Below are 21,221 nucleotides of genomic sequence, written 5' to 3' on the forward strand. Positions count from 1 at the left end.
AGAGCGCGGAGAGACGTCAGAGGCTTGAAGACGGAGACTTTCGTTTTTCACAATCAGACCCGCTGCTCCCAATTAGGCGTTAAGGCAGCGACGCAGCAGGAGAAGAGACGTACCCACAGCTCCAGTTCATGTCAAATGAGAGGCACATCCTGGAGGTGTGTGTGTGTGTGTGTGTTTGGGAAGGAGGGGAGGGATAACACACACTTTATAGGGCACACATGCAACACTGAAGGCTGGTAATATCGAAACCCGAGAGACGATCAAGCGGCCTTGATTTAAAGAAGCTGTACATTTAAGATGGCGTTAAAACTGCCTGAAACGCAGCACTATGCACAAATTCATGTTCTTTTTATTTTCTTGTTTGTGTATGTTCTGCACCACAGGAGGGGCATGAATATTTTAAAAGCAGCCATGACCACAGGGAAATTATAAAAAGCAGATACCAAAGTTAAATTCGGTTTGGTGAAAGATCAGAAAGTTAACGAGCATTAACGAGAAAATAACAAGAAAACTGTAAGATTAAATAGGAACTCGAGCAATTTCATATTTCACTGGTGGACTCTCCCTCTCCCCACTCAATCCTCTTGTGGCCCCTCGTATTTATCTAATCAAGTGAAGTCTATTTCATTCATAGGGCCAAATATTACAAACCAAAGGGCTTTGCCAGCTGTACAGCATTCAACACCCTCTGTCCTTAAACTCTCGCTTCAGGTACCGACCTTCAGTAAGGTCCAGACCCCCCGGGGAGTCTAGCAACAGATGGGATGGGATGCAAACAAAGACGATGAAGTGGACGAGGAAAGGAGAAGCGTTTCCATGAGTCAACTCAAGCAGAAATGTGACCGTTTGAACACGGAGATCACTTTCCAGGACATTTTCAGTGATAACCAAGCTCATAAGACAGAGAGATCGTACTTATATGTTCCTCTCTGTGGAACACTATGAAGTCTATGGCTGAAACTTACCTATGAAATCACCTCTTAAGCTTATAAATTAAGTCAAATTGATCATTGAACGATACAAACACACCTGTAGATTAACAGCGCTTCAATTCCAGAAACGTCAACTTTAGCAACGGAACCAAACATGCTAACTGAAATCCCGCAAGAGGTAACTTGTTGCTGGAGGACAACGGTGGAAACGTGAGTGAGAGTTGGAGGAGCGCCGGTGTTGTCACGGATGAATATGTTGACAGACACGAATAATAATCTGAAGACGTCAGTGAAAACCAGCACTTTTAGTGGAGCTACAATGATGGTGCGTTAAAATGTTTAGCCGCTGCTGTCTGCAGCGATCTCACTCGATGTTGGACCAGTTTCAAACATTTTGTCCCAATTACTCACTAAGACACGAGAACATGGGAAGAGAGAGCCCAGCTTGAAAAAGACCAAAAGTTTGGTCAGTAGCCGGTGTGTGTCGATGGCTGCTGCTGCTTTGCCAAACGACTGCAGTTCAGCGAACTAGCTCGGCACACACGGAGCAAAGTGAAAAGATAATTTGGAGCCAAATCTACTGTTTCTACAGCAGTTAAAATGTCCTGCTTTTGTGTGCTGCTTCTCTCTGACTTCTCTCTCTATCGATTGCTCAGACCCCGGCAGAGCAGCAAAGAGCAGAGGGAGACACTGGAAGCCAGACACAGAGAAAACAACTGATATTCAAAGTAGCATCTCTGCTGAGAGTTGAGGTGAAAGGTCACTCTACATCGGTAATCTGTCTTGGTTTAATGTGATTCAGAGCAGATTCCTAAAATCCACTCGTCCTCTCCCACTCGTTAAAATCTCACCCTTTCTTTGTCTCTCCAACTTCCTTTCTTACATTTTTAATTGTGTTATTTTAAATCTTGTGTTTTAAGAGATGTATAAGAGAAAAGATGTTTACATTATTTAGTAAAGTTAAAAAGAAGACTCTAAACTCCTACATTCCTGAATTCCCATTGTACCCCTTTACCCTTATTATCACTTATATATATATATATATATGTGTGTGTGTTCTCTATATATCAGCGTCATTTTGTAAGCTAAAAAAAAAGAAATGTAATCATTTTGGTGAAAATTGGATTTTAAAAATACCTTTTTCAGCTTTATCTTGTATTTAAATCAGTCCATCAGATAATCTGGCACATAAGCAGCTTGTGCACTTCTTCATTTCCCCAATGTCTGTTGCTAAATAACATTTTCTCATAATGTCACAAAACCGTGTTTACTTTCGGGACATAAAATCCGGGTGAAATAGTTTTGAATCAATCAACTCCTTTCAAAGATCTGCGTATTCTTCTGATAAAACGCCCATACGATCAACCCTAATGTAGACAGCAGCTGTTTGTTCTCCTCACCGTTGTTTTGCACAAACCTGTCGGCCATGTTTTCATGTAACATGCAGTTTGTGAAGAGCCTCCCTCGTGGCCCCCTTCTCACAGGGGAATCGCCGTAATGAGAGAAGAGCCCAGCTGGACGCAGGTGTCCTGTATAAACCTGACACATTATTCCAAAGGGCTTCCCACTTCCTCTTCCTCCTCTTTGTCTACATTCATGTCCTCTTCCTCCCACTTCTACCACCTCCTCCGTCTCCATTTACACATCCTCGTTATCTCCATCTTCCTCAACCGAGTTGTTTACTCTCCACTTCTGTCTCCACATCCTGCTCTTCTAGCCTCATCTTCCTCTACATGTGCTTTACCTCCTCATACGCCCTTCCCAACCTCTTTATCTTCATCTTCCACTGTCACACCACCTCGCTTCTCCACCTTCTTTGTCTCGTCCCTATCTGCCTTCACTGCCTTATCTTCCTTCTTTGTCCGATTTTTGCCACCTCCTCCTACTACTCTCAATCATTTCCTCCATCTCCTCATCCTCTCCTTCCTCTATCTCCGCTCTCTGCTTTCACAAAACAAAACACGCCTTTTGTCGGGTGAAAAGCGGAGTTATGGTCCACATCGTTACCTTTCTCACAGGTGGCTCCTCCGTAGCTGGGCAGACAAAGACACACAAAGGAGTTGATCTCGTCGATGCAGGTTCCTCCGTTCTGGCATGGATTAGACTGGCAGTCATCAATGTCTGAAGGGGGAGAACAGGGGGAGAGAGAAAGACAAGGGGGAGTCAGGTTAGATGCAAACACACACACCAAACGGCTACTTTTTAAACTACCTGCCATAGTTCTTTACTAAACAAACCTGGCCATATCAAACTTTTTGGAGAGATTAGAAGAGTTTCTGAGAAAGTTATAATTAAAGCGAAATTGATTGAACTTCATCAGTGAGCGGTTTGGGATGCACTGAAGCACATGGTGCTAATTTCAATGTGTTTGCAGGACGTGCTGCCGTTCTGCAGGAGCGAGCGAGAGCACAGAGTGGTGTGGAAGGTAGAAAGAGAGAGAGAGAGAGAGAGCGAACGAGAGCGAGAGAGAGAGAGAGGTTTGAGGGGGGGGGAGAGCTTTCATCCTGACCAGCGACGCTCACCAGCCGTGTTGCTAGTAGCTACAAAAACAGTCTGCAAATCCATCTTAATGTATGTGCAGAAGTGCCCCAATCAATGTCAGACGGCACCTCTTAGATGCAATATCAACATGAAGTCCAAATGTTTGCGCGCAACGTGCACACTCGCATGCATATTCACACATATGCACACATATTTCGCAGAGGCGTCGCAGGGGTGAAAGTTCCCAATCTGTTGAAAAATGGTAACTGTATTTCTCCGGCTGATCTGTGCCTGGAGGCAAAATCATTAAAACTGCAGCTGGTGATCCGCAATCCTCTGCCATCACAACAACGGAGTGAGTCCCTTGGGGGCTTGGAGAGAGGTCATGGGAGAGGAAGGGAGGGGAAAGTGAACTGAGAGGAGAGGGAGTGAAGAAGGATTTCTGGGTTATAGAGATGCTCAAAAACATCCTGAATGAAGGAGAGGTAATGAAAACATGGGGAGAGGTGATGCCGCGACTGCGGGAAGTTGGCTAGTTTCAGGGTTGGATTACAGAGGCTTTGCAGGCAGACAGCATTCGGGGCGGAGGAGTCTGTTTGGATAAAACAGCATGACAGCTTCATTGCTTGTGCTCTGCTCTGGGCCGGCTGATATTAAAGGCTGAATTTGATGCAGGAGGTAGAGACCCAGAGGAGTCGGAACGAGATGGCATTCGTGTTTGTTCAGGGTATCGTTGTGTATTTGTCTGACTCATGATAGGGTGGAAAAATAAAATATATATAAAAAGAGAGTTGACAAACACAGCGGGGATAGCAAGAGAGCCGCACACATGCCCCTCTGCAGAAAATGAGTCTTAAGTCTGGTTCAGATGATGCGACATCAAGCGGAGGGCTGATCCAAATTTTTAAGGGCCAGAAAAACGCAATACACTGAATGAATGAATTGGCTTTATCGCGCAACTTTCATGCACAGAATGCAGCACAAAGTGGTTTACAATTGATCCTTCGCTAAGCCTCGCCCCCCCCCCCCCCCTGCTGCTACTCGATCAAGCTGTCAGAGCCACCACAGAGCCCACACTGTCACTAACTGCACTCCCTGAATAAATATGATCTTGTTTTTGGAAAAACAAAACGTTGATTTCAGAGAGAAGCAGACAGAAGTGTCTATGTTGTGTTTGAAGGGTATATCCGGGATGTAAAACTGATTCAGCAGTGGAAAGATAGAAAGATAGAAGCTGAAGTCTGTTACGGTGTAAAAGTGAACCATCAGCCCCACAGGAAACCGTTGTAGGCAGACTGAAACATTATTGATAAAGCCAGTGGTAACTGAAGGAAAGGGTGTAATAACAATGAACTGCATGAGGTGTCCTGTGCCAGACACACAGCCATACACATCATGGGCCTTTATTACAGCGTAACATAAGGTCATTTGAGATCATTGAAGTTTTAATTCACCATTAAGACTCTGCAATCACCACTGAGTGAAAACATTACTCTGCAGGATTATTGGCCAATTGTGACAGTTAACCGCCATCCAACAAGAGGGCCCCAGTCTCCAAAGGCGCTTGGCAGTGAAGAGAGGCCACGCTCAGTTAATGGTGTTAAATGGTGTGGTGTTGAAGGTAAAGGACAAACAGCCCAACCGGGCATCGACTCATAGAAACCTGTCTGAGGAAATGAAGCCGCCTGCAGGTGTTTTCTTTACAATAAATGTGATACGGACCAACGTAAGTGTTTTTCCGGTGCATATAACACGTATTGGTGGTTGAAACAGACTTAATATGACCCAAAACAATCCATATTAAATATGACTACATGAACACAGAACCCTGAATTAACCTCTGAGGAACTCCATGTAATTAAAAATAGGCTGTATGATGAATGGCTCCCTCTACACTGCGGACCAACAGATGAGCAGGTTGCCAGAACAGCTACCGGGCCCTGATACGAGCCAGCATCTGGCCTCATTAAGCACTACAGCACCGGGCGGAGGAGCGGAGGAACCCCCTGGATTTTAGGAGCACCGGGGTCAATAAAGTACAACTCTGAACATCAGCTATTAGAGGGGCTACAGCGGGCAGGTGGACATTATCTGACATTGGAACCAACACAGTGATACTCTAGACGCTGGACGCTGCCGTAAACTGATTGGTGGTCAATGGATACCAAACTGATCCTTGATACTTGATTCTGTAAGATGGGCATTTTTACTCACAACTAATCCGGCCTCTTTGAGCTTGATACAATGGAGCTCTGGCAAACGCGAGATTAACAGTCGAGGAACAAACCGTGGCTTCAGATTGAGGCATGGTAGGTTTCACTAAAAACTCATCTGGGCTGATTGGCAACTGGAGACATTAACTTATCTTAGCCTGGTATTTTCTCCCAGATTATGTTTGTTTCTGAGGCATCACAAATACTTTGAATCAAAGCATGCATTAGTCCGTCACAAATCATGGGACTCTCCCTCTGTTTGTTTAAGTTGCATAGCGGACAACGACTGGCCTCTAAACTAAAATCACGCCCACACGAACACACGTCACACTCAGGTTTAACCTGAGTACCAACAAGCTGAACATTTCTTGAGTGGAGTGGGGATCCATGCTCATAAATCTGTATTGTTACCCTTGTGTACCATACGGCGGAGACAACACATTGTTCCTCAGTGACGGTCGGTGTCGACCTCACCTCGACTCAAGCGGAGCGTTGAGGGCCAGAGCGCAGCGGGCCCGTCCACTCAAAGCCCACTCAACCTCCACTCTGCTCAACTGGCTTAATGGGGGAACCATCCAACGTAAGCAGGTGGCAGCGTGTGTGTGTGTGTGTGTGTGTTTTGTATTTGTGCATTCTTATGTGTGTGTGTGTGTTCACGACTCTCTGGCTCGCTCCCCAGTACAACAAAAACAGGCCCGGGCACTAGTTCAGTCTCCAGGGAGTCAAGGAGAGCAGCGCTCCACTTATCTGCTGGCAGAGCATCGGATGGAGGGATAAACACGTGCCAGCCACCGTGGTCATGGCCGAAGGGCAGCTAAAGCACTAGCGACACATATCCGGCTTTTCTTTAAGCCAGCGTTGTTCGTTGGAATCGGTCGGGCGAAGGCAGTCAATGAGTGTGAAAAAAAGTTGATGTGGCCAACATAATGGCAGAGGAGACACAAATACGAAATTGGGGATTCAATTTGGTTCACCGCTGATTGAAAAATACATAGTTTGGAAAAGGGAATGTTTGATTACAGGATAAATATGTAACCTGTTCTTGTTGTTTATCCCCGCCTCGCTATCTGTGTGTGTGTGTGTGTGTGTGTGTGTGTGTGTGTGTGTGTGTGTATCCGAGGATAGCTGGCGAGTGAGAGGACGGAGGATGGGGAAATGGAGATAGAGGAATACGGGGGAGGATAGTGAGACGGCAGTCAGACAAACCGGGGGTGGTGTCGGTTGACAGAGTATCCGGAGGCTTACTGCAGGCATGTGTCGAGACCAGGGTATGAATAATTGAAAAGAGACAGAGAGAGCGAGAGAGAGCGAGAGAGAGAGAAGGGTGAGAGAAGGCTCTGGGTCAGCTTTCCCCCGTTTCCCTTTTGGGATCAATGTCAGTTCAATAGACCAAATAAAATGTCTATTAACTGTTCGTCCAGAGCTACGTTCAGACCAAGATCAACTCCGTCACCTTCCCCGTCCTCCCCGACGCTCTCGTCCTTCCCTTTCTGAATTTGGTCCTTTTCTACTTTACAACGGGGAGATTTACACTTTCATTTTATGCCCCTGCCGAGGCGTTTGAGAGCGGGCCAAATGAAAAGTAAACAGCTCTTTCTCCGTTTTCTAAACGAGACCTCAACAGCAATCAGCATTTTCATGGCTATGAATCCTTGTGGGTTAAGCCAGGAAGAGTCCAGAGAGAGAGATAGAGAGTCCACTCAGAGGGTAATAAAAGCTTGGAGAGAGGAATCAATATCTCAGCCAAGGTCTGGCACGCATTAAAACATGGTATATTATTTTAAAGGTCTAATAACTCTGCCATAAAAAGTAGGTCATGGTTATATACCTGCAAGAGAGGGAACGTCCCAATCCTTCTGCTGGTTGTAGGAAGTAGGATGTGATTTTTTTTTTTAAAAGGACAAACTTTGTCAACTCTCCAAGATAATAACAAACTCATTACCTAGAGTCTATTTGCCTTCACACTGGTGGAGGTGGAAAACATCCTGTGCTCAAATAATGAGGCAGCATCCGGACAAGAGGATTTAAGAGGCTTCTTCATCTCCAGATAGCACGTATTAACTTTAAATCACATATCGGGACTCTAAGTGAGTATTAGAGAATCCTGAGAGGGCTATGGATTAATTAAAAGACACACTTTAGACACAAATGACAACATAAAAGCACAGCTCAATGGATCTGAAGGCTTTTAAGGTGTCAATTGAGTAGCATGAGACGTGATGAAATTCCGTCTCTGCCGAAGATTGAACAAATCTTTTCATTAAAGTTACAACGAGCAGAAATCCATAAATTCCGACATGAAACTGGACTGTTACGATTATTAAGTCTACAATTGACAGTTTAAAGACGCACATCATTCTTGCATTTTAGTGATCAAGTGAGGACTATCTATAAACATCAATTCATAAGCCTGGAACATGTCGTTATCAGCTTCTTACTGTGAGTGATCGGGTCACACGTGAACACGAGAGTTTTCTGTATTTCTTTGTTTTTCAGAGTTACATTCATAATAGACAATACATACAAATAATAGGGCTGAACATTTCATATAAAATGTTTCAAGATGCTATTACGGGAGGTGCAATTGTTGTGAGAATAAATTAGATATTGCCGTGTGGCAGCAATGTCTTGGCCTACACATCATATTCTATATCATATAGAAAACATCTTTGTTTGGTAGAGATCTCTGCAACAATAGCGAGGTTACAATCCGTGCTTAGCGGCACAAACAGTCTCTGTTCTCCGTTAGGTTGAGTAGAAGATCATGGTTTGGCTCAAAATAAGTATGTTTGTTACATAACAAATTCCGTATTTAATGCTCAACTTTACATTAAAATAAGTCAACGCCGGCCTTTTGTTTCATATGGGACACGAATGGCGGTGAAACGTTTCTATTACTTATCCTTAAAGTGCTGCTCTGTCATTGATTACTATGCTTGTTGTTGATCCTTTTTGATACTTTGTATTTATTGTGATATTTAAAAGAAATCTGAACATTATTGTTTCAGTGAAATTAGGTCAGAGGTCACTGTACGTATCCCAGGAGCTTGATGCTACTTGGGTTTTTATTTGCAGAGAGAAAGGCTTGACTTGTCTGTGTCCTCATCTGTCCTCCACAGCTCATTACAATGACCTGAATAACGTCGGACTTCTTTTGGTCATCTTTTTGATTTCGCAGCAGTGAGTTGTTTTGCAAATTTTCTATTCTCTCCTCCAAACACTCATAAATATTCACCCACAACATCAAATAAAAGCACATGTTAGAGCGAGAAGCATTTGAGGTATTTTTTACTTGGCATTTGTTGGCTTTGACACAAAAATAGCTACAATTTCCTCTGCACGGGTTCTAAGAGGTTCACTCTGACTGTGATATTAAGTGTTCCTGTGTTTAGCTCCAGAGAAAGTACAGATGCCAGCTGCCCATTTTGAATGTCAAAACTACTACGAACATCCATATCAAAGGTCAAGATTGCAGCCATTTGCCTGACAACCTAATAGCTGTTTATAAGAGCGCTGGGAGCCGTGAAATTCAGCACTACGTGTGACTCTTTACTTATTTTAGAGCTATTTAATATTTGAGGAGAACTGAGAGTCTTGTTTCTGCAAAAGTAACTCAGATGAAATGACTTCGGCAAATTGTGAATAAGCCTGATGAAAAGTGCTGCGTTAAAGGGCGGGTCCATTGTTACTCGTTCTGGGATTGTATGTATTCAGATCCGACCATTTGAGTTTTGGTCGACATACGTATGATTTAGCATCAAAATACTCTTTTCAAAAGCCTAAAAACATTCTCCTACTTGACTTGATTCTGTATGATGATGTTGCTACACACACACACACATGTATATATTAAAGTAGACAGGAGTGAGCGAGGGAAATCTCATTATACGCCGTATATCATCCATCCCCACCAAACTTCTGTAGGTGGCAGGCACGGTGCATCTGAAAGCCGGAAAAGCACATTTTTCTTCTGTAGACTAAATGCCAGCCGTACAGATCAAACAGCAGTCTGATCAATTACACAGAGAACCTTTGAACCAGCAAATGCCACCTGGAGACTTCACACCTGACAGGGTGGTATGGAGGGCACGGAGGGACAACGTTAATGCGGCAGAGGAAGACTTTCTTTTTGTGTGAGCTACAAGAGAAGAAAAACGCACATTCATGCAAGCGTACGCTTGATCACTCTGTATGACACACACACACACACATACACATACAGAAGCACTCCAGCACTCCCCCCCCCCCTTATCAACCAACAGCAGTGACAGATCTGGTCACTCTTTTTTCTAAATTCGCCTAATTGCCTCCGAACCACAGCGGACATTATGTAAAAATAAATTGACATGACATCCTGTAAAATGGAGGCTTTGAAATGGAAATGTTTGTCACACAAAGGCTGTTTTTTTTTTTTGCTGAAAGGCTCTTTGTGTTTGTCATCTTTCATTGTGCGAGACCCTGGATGATTGACTTCCTTTTTGCTAGCTGAGGGGCATTGACATTTCCATGCCCTTCTACAAAGATGGATACCTTTCTATTGAACCGCCACTCGTCCAAACAGCATGCCCGCTCAATTGGCCATGTTGGGTCGTGTCAATAACTATAATGCTGGAGTGTGTACAGCAGCATTAATGAGCATATAATGATTTTTTTCTTTTTGCATGTGTGTGTGTGTTTATATGAATGCGTGCGTCTGTTTGTGTAAAGACTGTGTGTGTGTGTGTGTGTGAGCAGTGCGGGAGAGAAAGAGTTTCTCAATGTAATTATTGTGTGTGAGTGGTGCTCTTGCCTCCCATCTTCCAAGTGTTTTGGTCAAGAGCCTCTTTCTGCCCTTTGGGCAACAATAACTTAAAGCTGCACTAATCAATATTTATGTATTATTGATGGATCAAATGAATATGTGCACCGTGAGACGGGTCACTTGTAGTGACGAACACACACACAGATTCGGCGCCTGACTCCGCAGTTCCCTTTAGCGCCTTTCAGCTCGTTGTTTTGGTTTACCGAACTACCACTTATAGATATTCTGGTTCAGTCTCACCACTCTCATCGACGCAAACACAACTGTATGCTACCTGCATGAGTTTAAACAGAGGGCCAAAAAAACCCCAGATATTTCCCTCTGGATTCAACAACAACAACTCACATTCACCACATGGCCAGAAACACAAAGCATAAAATGAATGCTAATGTCTGAGTCTGCTGGATGTGTAAACATGTTTTGTTGACACCCCGCAGCTTACGCTAATAGTGCGACACACTTGCGCCGACTTGAAGGTCAACGAAGAGAAACACAACAGCGACTCTGAATACATTTAAACTTACAACGTCTACAGCTACAGCCTGTAAAACATGTCAAACTACACGTCAAGACTGCATTGAAGTCAGGACCATCAAACTGTCCGATTAAGACATCCTTCCCTGCTAGCAGCTGGATAATGATACAGGAGTTCTCCGTCTTTAACTGCCTCGTCCTAACGTTAGCTTCCTCTGCTACCTCAGGAGGAAAGATGTCGGAGCAGCAAAGCATCGGAGCTCTGAGAATTAAGTCCAACAGGTGTTCATCTTCAGATTTTCACTTTCAAGTACCTTCCATATGTTAAATGATAACTCTTTTGGTTGCAACGCGTAGGCTTAAGAAACAAAATGGTTGACTTAAAAGATATGAAAGAGGGGGAACATGCGTTTCTTGGCAATAATAGGTACAGTAGTGCTGTAGCGTAGAATAATGATAGGATTACTATATCTTCAGAGGAGAAACTGTAAAGTGGGCGTCGCAGAGGGATACAAGTCCCTCCATGTTCTTCTTAATCTCGGAGATACTTGAAGATGATCCTGGAACGTGGGTTGAATTCAGTAGTTATAAAGAAATCCTACACAATTCTGCCATTTCACCACGCTGGATCTCCACTTCAGATGGATTTATTTTAAAGAAATGTGATACTTCCGTCTGTGATATGTATTACAGATCTGGAGCTTTTGGTCGTGTCACATGATCTTGAGGTGTGAAAGCTACAGAAGAGCTGCTAAATGGACCTTGAGTTGAGGTTGTTGTTTTGTCAGCTGCTCTTTCTTTAAGACCAAGACTAAACTTTCAGTCTCAACTTCAAATGTTGAGACGTTCTTTTAAAGGGTTTAGGGAAAATGGAAATTTGAGCATCTACAATCCATAACAGCTGTGATGTGATTGAAAACTCCACAATAGCTACTGTGGCGTTTTTTCAATGTCAACACACTTAACTTTGTTGAGTATTTACAAGTGTGGTTAAGTGAATATGAACTCACTTTTTAAAAACACCAAAGTAGCAGCATAACACTAACTAACTAACCAATCGAGGGACCAGCAAACTGTGTTCTGTGAGGTTGAATTACTGTTTTTGTCAATGGAGTCCGGTGGCTTTGAAGAGAGCAAAGATAACAAAACAATCTCCGTTGGAAATGGCTGATTGACAGCAATGTAAAGCGGTGAAAATATTCTAAATATATAAAATGAGGTACACTTTTGTAAACTGACTTTTAAGGTGGGCCTTTTCTTTTAGGTCTTTCATCTAACATGTTATACACATTGTACATATCTGCATATCATATTATATTATAGACCCGTGTATATGTGAGTTGCGTGTTTCTCTTTGAACGTGTGTCTCTCTGTGCTTTAGTGTTTGTGTGCTCGCAGTTTACTGCAGAGTCTCCGGCCTTCAGCTGTGTTTGGATGCGGGTGGATTACAAAGGCATCGGGATCAGCGGGGACAAAAGGAAACAGACAAGACTACACAGCAGCTGTAGAACAGCCCAAGGCTCTGCGCTGCTCTCCAGAGAGCTCCGGGCGGCGCTGATCAACCCATCACAGCATCCAGCGTCTGGAGAAAAGTCATCTCATCCCGGGGTTTTCTGGTGTAAACAGAGAAAAATGTCTCATCCCCTTCTTACTTGGCTAAGACGTTAGGATGAGATGAGGACATGCCATACCTCACCACCAGCCTCAGATGCAATTACATCTTGGCGACCCGACGACGTACGGGGAGCCGGCGACAATCCAAATCGTCTGGGTTTACCGGAATGTCTTGTGCCTCGAGAGGGAGCGAGCAAAGTGAGCCGTAACCCCGTCGCAGAGACGTTTGTAAAAGTCACGCAGCGACATGAAATCCCCAAACAACAAAAGATTCATCTCAATTCACATGTTCCAATGTGGCTGTGTGAGTGTGTCCCTGGTGTGTGTGTGTGTGTGTGTGTGTGTGTGTGTGTGCCCGGAGAATGTTTTCAGACAGGTCCTTCGCTTTGGCTGACAGCACTTCTGCAACATTCTTAACAGCCTGGGAAAATGTAATGAGGTAAAGTGTCACAACATCTCACATCGCTCTGCAAGCCCTCAGCTCTGACAGTCTGACTCCACTCATTGACACCGTGTGTGTGTGTGTATGTGTGTGTGTGTGTGTCTATTCGCTGGCTCCATCTTCAGTGTCTGTTTATATTTGGGTGGTGGGGGTGTGGGGGGTGTGGGGGGTGAGGCGGCCATGGAGAAAGAAGCCAGGGACTGAAGAAGCCAAGCAAGCTGCAGCAGTGCCACCAGTATTATACAGCCTCACTGACTACTTCTGTCTCGCTGCAGAAGGAGAGAGAAGGAAACTGGAGATAGTGGAAGACTTAAAGCAACCGGAAATAATGAATAGTTCCAGAGAATCAAAAGCATTTGTAGACATGCCATGATTATTATTTCTCCTCTTCATTTCTCTCCACAGTCATTCCCTCCTTCCCTCACCGCCTTCTGTACTTCCTTTTCAGTCACTTCCGAGCCTCGTCACCTTCTCTTTTCTCTCCCTCCCTCTGGAGCTCTCTAAATGGCAAGTTTATCCTCCTTTGCCCCCCCCGTGGGCTCTTACTGGGCTAATTTCCTTTGAGTCAGGAGGGTTTTACAGGTGTCCCTCTGGGGCTCTCGGTGTTAGCGGCGGCAGCGTCCCTCCGGGCCGTGTGGGCTTTTGGCCTCTTCCTTGACAACTTTATCTGTCACCCACCCAGGGTGTGATCATTAACACACCTCACCTCAGCTTAGAGGAGCTCCACGTCTACCTCTTGGATGGATTGCTTATGCTATTACATTTCTCTCCCTCGCCGTTCCTCCTTTTCTTCCTTCCTTTTCCCGCCCATCCTCCGACCTTGTTGCTTTCTTCCACATTTCCATTCCCTTTGACCCTGCATCCTCCCTGTTATATTTCCCCTCCCTCCTTCCCTCCTCCTTTCCTTATCTCTTGGTCCTTACTTCTTACTTATACACACTTAAAAAAATACAATACCGCTACTCTTAAAGTAGAGCAGTTCCCCAGAGGCGTGAATGACAGGCTATTCTCTACCTCCTGTCGCTGTTTCTGACACACTTAAAGAGGAAATAGTAAAGTGGAATTATCTATTTTTTCCTTAGTGCTGTCAGAATCAATTAATCACTGACAGTGAAATTATATAAGGACGTGTTTCTGAGTAGAGGGAGCTCTGATGTTGAATCTATTTTAATCTATTTCTGAAAAGAAATGGCTCGTGAACCAAACACACACGGCCTCTGATAAATCTTAAGGAAAAATGATTTACTATTTTTCAGCTGATTTGCCTGTTTGACAGTCCATCATCCTCAGTCCTGGTCAAAGACTTTATCCTCTCAGTCATCTTCTGCTTTCTTTTTATTTAAAAACCCTGGCCCGCTACCATGGAGATTAGAAAGAAAGAGAAATATCCCCTTTGTACCGTATGGTAAGGTCGCTAAAGCGTGTGCAGTACGTGTACATGTGGGTGTATATTCATGGCTGTTTACACATCGTCATATAGAATTCACATGTCCTCACAAGGACAGGAAGATCACGAACATCCAGCAAAGAGGATTTATTTTTCTGCTTTGAACCTGCTTAATAGTCAAAGTTAGATTCCAGTTTAAGGGCTGATATATTTGATGATTTTGACTTCAATTACTGTCCAATAATAATAATATTTGTGGACAAAATCACAATTACCTTGTTTCTGAAGAAAAAGCAAACATCTATAAAGATATTACATTAGTGATATAGTTATACATTCAGTTATTAAAGCAAATAAAGCTACTTGGTCAGAACTTCTGTGTTCACAGGATACGAGAAGTTTGTGCTTGCTACATGCATACAAATAAACTTACAACGTAGGTTTAGCTAGTTTTGAGTTTACTTACATTAAGTTACTGAACACGACTAAGGTTGTAAGTCAACATTGGCTTGGTTTCATACGGGACACGAACAGCTGTCTCCTGGGTGAACATCCTGTGTTTGTTTGACCCGTCCATCCTCTCTTACCCCCCCACCCTCCTCGTACCTTCCTGCTTTTTAAACCACGTCAGTTGCTCTAACCGTCTTACAGGTTTACACTGGCGTCAGCTGAAAGCCTGCTGCTTGACATACAGATGGTCAAAGGTGCGTCGGTATCAGACACCGAGGGGCACTGACCAAGCGGCGCTACTCGATACGATGGGATTGAGATCGGGCTGATATGATCTACATAAGCACACAAGACCATCAGCGAGAAGAAGCTATTTCTGTACAGATATTATATATTAGTATAATATATATTATTCTAATTATTATATAGACAGATTCCCCTCGAAATAACACAAAACAATCTACGGCACACAGACTGGAAGAGACAATGTTTACATACATTGCGCAACATGGAGTTACATCAATATAAGCATTGGTTGCTAAAGCAAAGCTAGCCAACAATTCCAGTTCCACAGGACCATTTTGAGCTGGGACACATGTGTGTATTCATTGCTGCATGAGTGCATGGGCTCTCTCATACCCTAATGTGAATGAAGCATATTGTGATCCATATTCATACTGGATGAAACAAGTGTGTGTGCAGGTGTTTGTCTGTATGTGTGTGTTGTTGTGTGAGTGTTTCTGGAACACTGCCCCCCCCGCCCCCGTGTAAAACCCAGTTCCCCGTCTTCATGGGAAATCAATTTGTCCTGCTTTCTACATGGCCAGCCTTTATATGCTTCACTTCCTCTTACAGCTGTCACCCAGTGTATACAGAGTCATCGCCTCCATCCAGCACAACACACACACACACACACACACACATGCTAAACCAAGCACATGTCAGCCACATGCATGCATTCATTATCATTCAGTGTACCCGACACTTCAGCTGACGACTAAATTACAAAGACGAGTAGTAAAGATGAGTCAACTCAAGGTGGCAAGTGTGTGAGTGTGTGTGTGTGTGTGTGTGTGTGGTGTGTGTGTGTGAGTGTGTGTGTGTGTGAGAGAGAAAAAGAGATAAAGAGAGAGTGGTGAGCCTTTGCAACTTGGCCAGCAGCTCATTAATCTGTAGGTGTGTTTATACCAGAGAAATACTGCATGCAGCAGTCACACACACACACACACACACACACACACACACACACACACACACACACACACACACACACACACACACACACACACACACACACACACACACACCCTGCAGCTCATTCTCATTCAACTCTGCAGCCAGTATGTCCTTTGTTTCTCATTGTCCTGAGGAGTTTGGAGAGGCAAGAGTGTCCCCGCTGATTGAAAACTGGGAAATTACACCGTCTCCCCGTTTCTTATACAGTGTGACCAGAGTTTAACCGCAACACTCGCACACACCTGCAGGCGCTTGAGGTTGAATTTGCATGAAGTTGTGTCCGTGTGCTTCCATGTGTCTGTGTTTGGTTGCTGAATTTCTGTGTCAGATCATGACTGAAATGTGTGCATTGACCGGTTTTGAGTGTGTTTGTGTGTCTCTTATTGTGTGCAGGACTGCTTTTGTGAATGACAACGTCTAAGTATGACTACTGCAGTCAGCTGAGAGCCGAGGAGCTGCAATCAGGCAGTGCTGGTGGTGTCGGCGGCACTGTGGTACGAGTATGGGTGGCTGTGGCGGTGGGGGAGGGCGCAGCCAATCACGATGCTGATTGAGGAACCCGATGGCGTGGATGAATTAATGAGGCGTGTGAATACTGGCTGAGCCAGCCAATCAGAGCCCTTTAGGAGCTGCTCAGCTGCCGACAAACTGTGACAAACTGCTGGTCATCAATTACACAAAAGACACATACATTTGCACACACGCTGTCACATCGAGCCTCACGCGCGGTTCATCCGAGTCACTGAGTCATGTGTTGTTATATGGCCGTCAGGATGCTTTAGCTGTTTAGAGAACAGGAATATTTCACCAAAAAATAAGTGTGAATATCTACAATGTGGTGTTTCTACAAGTCAGTTTATATATTGAATGTGTATGGAATAAATAATAATAAACCTTTGTGGGGGCAGTTTTCAGCAAGAAGCCGAATAATTGAGGTGTTCTGATACCATTTTGTTTCCTTCCTGATGCCGATTCCATTACCTGAACTTGCGTATCGGCCGATACCGAGTACTGATCCAATCACGGGAGTCACCGCTGGGTTTAACTGATGGGATTTTCGGGTGTAAAATATTCTTAGATTGCTGACATTTTGCTCGCTCTGGCTAACGTAACACTCTGCGCTATAGGCACCCGCGGTACTGCACACAAGATGGCTCACGCGTAAGCCTCTTCCATCATTGATTTCGGACGCAGCCATCTGCTTTTTTCCAGAGCTGATGATTGAAAGAAGCAAACAAGCGAAGCCATCTGCTTCTTTTTTCCATCTCTATTGATAATTGCATAATGCAGGGTACCGATTGGGCAGCATGTACAGATCGGGTAGCGGGTGACTCAAGCGTAAATGAGCTGATGAATGATATCACGTGAGATCGCCTGCTGCATAGACTCACATACTTGGCGATACTGGAGGCATTTCTCATACTGGTATCGGAACAACTCTGCGAAATGTGAAACTATTCCTTTAAGCCACATGTTGAGCTGCCTGCAGAGTTTTACGTCTACAGACTTTGCACTTTGCTTCATCTGCACATATTCTAAGTTTTTGGCCACACAGCCGGACTGACCCGCCGTTCAAGCAGTTATTAATTGGAATCGATGAACTACTGCAGCTGTAAAGCAGATCCAGGGATATTACTTTTAAAGACGGTTGCATCCCAACGGTAATGAGGTTTAGAGGAGGCGTCTTCACACAGACACAAAACCTCCGGGTTCCTGGAGGTGTTTTACTGAGAAAAAGGAGCAGAGTTAGAGTTAAGTAAATACCAGAATTCCCATTTCTATTATTCAACCCTCTTATCCTAGTCTGTACTGTTGAACCTCATGTGAGCAGTCAAACTGTTCATAACGGCACGTTCTTTCCCCCCTAACATTGCAGGAAACGTAGCAGCCAAGAAATCGCAGTAAAACTCCACAACACATCGACGTAAGCACTAGAACTTGGGAGGATTTGGATCCAAACACATGAATCCATTCCATCATTAATGAAGGGCTGAATGTGATGTCCTGTGGGGAGCAGCATGGCAGCACCGGCCCTATCCATCTGTCTTCCTCTACATACCCTCGCAGCTCACTGAGAATCCCATCTATCTGCAGCTTTCCCTCCTTTCTACGCCTTACACTTTTCTTACACTCTTGGCTGTAAGTCAGCTTTATCACACACAATACCTCTCGCTCTAAGCGTCCCAGTTTCACTTGTTAAGGGATCAGCTGACAAATATCTCGACCGCCCCGTCTGTATCTACAATAAAAACCAGCGTTATCCTCAGCCACAGCCTGTCTTTCCCCCTTCCATCCTCTTTGACCTCGTCGCTCAGATCTGTAGACACACTGAGGTGGGTTAGGGGCCGACGATATTAATAGACGCAACCTCATGAATCTTTCAAGCGCAATCACATGAGCTGATGTGAGGAGAGCGGTTCTCAGAGGATGAATTAGTTAATAAAGTCCAGCGGGGGCGTTTCTCTTTAAACAGGAGTTATGCATTAGCCCTTCATATAGTCTTGGGTACATATTGGTTTTAAATAAATGGCCCCAAACAGGTGTGTGTGTGTGTAGTAGGCCAGATCTGTGTGAGAGGAAGATATTTATACATACAAAAAAAAGAAAGTAAAAAGGAGAATATATTTTGTGCACACCCTTGTGAGCATATTTGACAAAATTTGAGTATTCAGGTGAGTGAGCGTCGGAGCTTGAATAAGTTTCATTTTATGCATGAGTACAGAGGAATTTCTGTATGAATAATTGTATTGGCCTTTGACAGAGAGAGAGAGAGAGAGAGAGAGAGAGAGAGAGAGAGAGAGAGAGAGAGAGAGATGGTGGGAGGGGGGTCAGGAAGTGAGGCAGAAAAATGAAGTGTGTTATTTGGGAGAAATGCTGGCGGGCTACTGGCTTGTTTTCACCCCAATCTCTGCACTGCAGAGCAATTTGAATACAGCGCTGTACTCTGAGGAGCAATGTGTTGGAGGAGGGGTGAGGGGTTTGGGGTTTGGGGTTTGGGGGGGGGAGTCAAAGTGTGATAGCAGGGTGTCAAGGAAAATTATAGAGACAGCGAAATTTTATAGGAAAAAATTATAGAGGCAGGAAAATGTTGTGAAAGAAATGTAAGGAAAGAAAAAAAAATCCCATTTGATGTTTATGTAGAGAGCTGGGAGGGCGAGAGAACTCAGATCTAATCACCATGATTGGAAATGAGGCCAGAGAGCGTGGGGAGGTGCAAAATAATAATAATAATAATAATAATAATAATAATAATGAAAAAAAAGCATCAGGTGGGCTTCCTGTCAAGCAGAAAACCAACTGCAGGACATTGCTGTGTGCACAGAGAGGATGTTGCTATTCAATTTATTTTGCTGAAATTGACCTGAGAGTTGTTCAAACCACCTGTGTCCGACTGACTGTTACGGTCGTTTGTTTAGTGATGGGACGGCGTATCTGTGTTTGGCTCTTTCTGTTCCTCATGTGTCGGGTTTTTCTCCCCCTGCACTCTGGTTGTTGTTTCTGACCGATTCGCTCGAGGAGTAGAGGGAGAAATAAAACGGAAAGGCTGATAAAGAAAGAGAAAGTCAGACGGCAGCTCGGGCTCCGTTATCTCCTCTAATTCAACATGCGGGACGGGACGATAGAGGAAATGGAGGCGCTCGAATCCTCACGGGGCCATGAGAAAGATGGATGGAGAGGAAGAGGGACAGGGGTCGAAAGACAGGATGAGATAATAGAGCATTCAGAGTAATTTCCTCCTGTTAAGAGGATCAGTTACTGTCTTCACCTCGCTACACATTCTACATCTGAAATCCAAAAAAAGCACACGTGTACCAGCTTTGATTCGGCTGCAGAGAGCCTAGAAGGAAACACCGCGTTCATGTGTCCGTCTCTATTTGTCGGTTAATCCAGATGCACATGAAACGTCTCTCGCGGCTCAAAGTGATTTACCCGCCCGACGCTCTGCCGCTCCGCCGACTGATGGGCTGATGGAGGTCTTTCTGAAGAACAAACAGCACAAACAGCAGGCGACCAGAAATGATTTGCCTAACTCCTGCTCCCGTTAGAATCAGTGATTTGCTGACCCGTCTTCAGCAATAGGCTGAGACAGGTTAATGCATTTCCCCCCCCCCAACAACAAATCACATTCCAACTAAACAGAAATAGCTGCTGCCGTCAACAAGAAGGAGATTTGATTTCTGAGCGACACAAACAACAACAGGACGGACTCAATATAAATGTAAAACAAGGATGTGACTCAACCTTTAAAACAACTCAGCCTCATCACTCTATTTGTGGGTTCTTGAATCTAAATGGACTAAAGATTTTGTACCGAACGGCTCTCAACATGGCGACGGTCGAGCTGGCGGCTAGCAGCTAACGGTGCTGACAGAACAAACAGCGCTGACAGTGCAGACAGAGCGTCAGCGATGTGAGTGTAGCGCGTTAGCGATCGAAATGCGAGTTCTGGATTTTGAATTTAGCACCTTTAAAAACGAATTTTCAAAAGTTATATAATGTTACAAAAGGGAAATGTGGGGTTTAATGATTGTCTCATTCAGTGGGGAGTGGCGGTATTGAAAGATATGTCGCATATGACGGCCCTCATCAGCAGGCTGGGTTTGTTCAGATGCTATTGAACTGTAAATGTTCAAACTTTCTGTGAATCTGAGCACCACGACTTGTCCTCTACAAGGACAAAAAGCCACTCAAAACCTATGAGTACAAGGTGTTTGTGCTTGTAATAAGTAAACAAAAAGCTGCCAATAGAACAAGTAAAACTTCGCTTGGTAAGATTTATTCAAATGTGTCTCTACTTTATCTCAACATTATCAGTGGATGGGCCGAATCCGCTGGAGGTGCATTTTGTTTACATCTCCGTTTATTGATATCTGTGAACAAATGTTCATTCCAGCTGTGAGGAAGGCAAATATAATTCATTCTTGTATCTCAACACACAGCCATCAAACAGACAGGCTTTATCGTGCCTCATTAATCACTTAATCTGCTGCAGGAACCAGATTTAACCCTAAAGTCCTGCTGATCAATGGCACACAATAACCTAAAGCTTGGGTTTTTTATAAGGGTGCGACAAATTATGGTCCGCGCGGCTTTACTGACAGCCCTGAATCAATTTAAATGAAGTTAGGAATACAGATGGAGCGAATGACTTTCTAAAGATGAGGATCCAGTGGAGCTGGAGCGCTAACAT

The 21,221-nt window shown here is 44.2% G+C and overlaps 1 protein-coding gene across 1 annotated transcript in view; it reads right to left on the reverse strand.

Moving 5' to 3' along the window:
- The window catches only part of ncanb (neurocan b), a gene marked incomplete at both ends in the record, with an annotated part of 105,148 nt that overhangs the window by 28,513 nt on the left and 55,414 nt on the right, over positions 1–21,221 (reverse strand). The window contains one exon of the mRNA XM_079157367.1: positions 2,940–3,053. Coding sequence (XP_079013493.1) covers positions 2,940–3,053 — 114 coding nt within the window. The remainder of the gene's footprint in view (positions 1–2,939; positions 3,054–21,221) is intronic.

The sequence above is a fragment of the Pholis gunnellus genome, assembly GCF_910591455.1.
Source record: "Pholis gunnellus genome assembly, chromosome: 4".
NCBI lineage: Eukaryota > Metazoa > Chordata > Actinopteri > Perciformes > Pholidae > Pholis > Pholis gunnellus.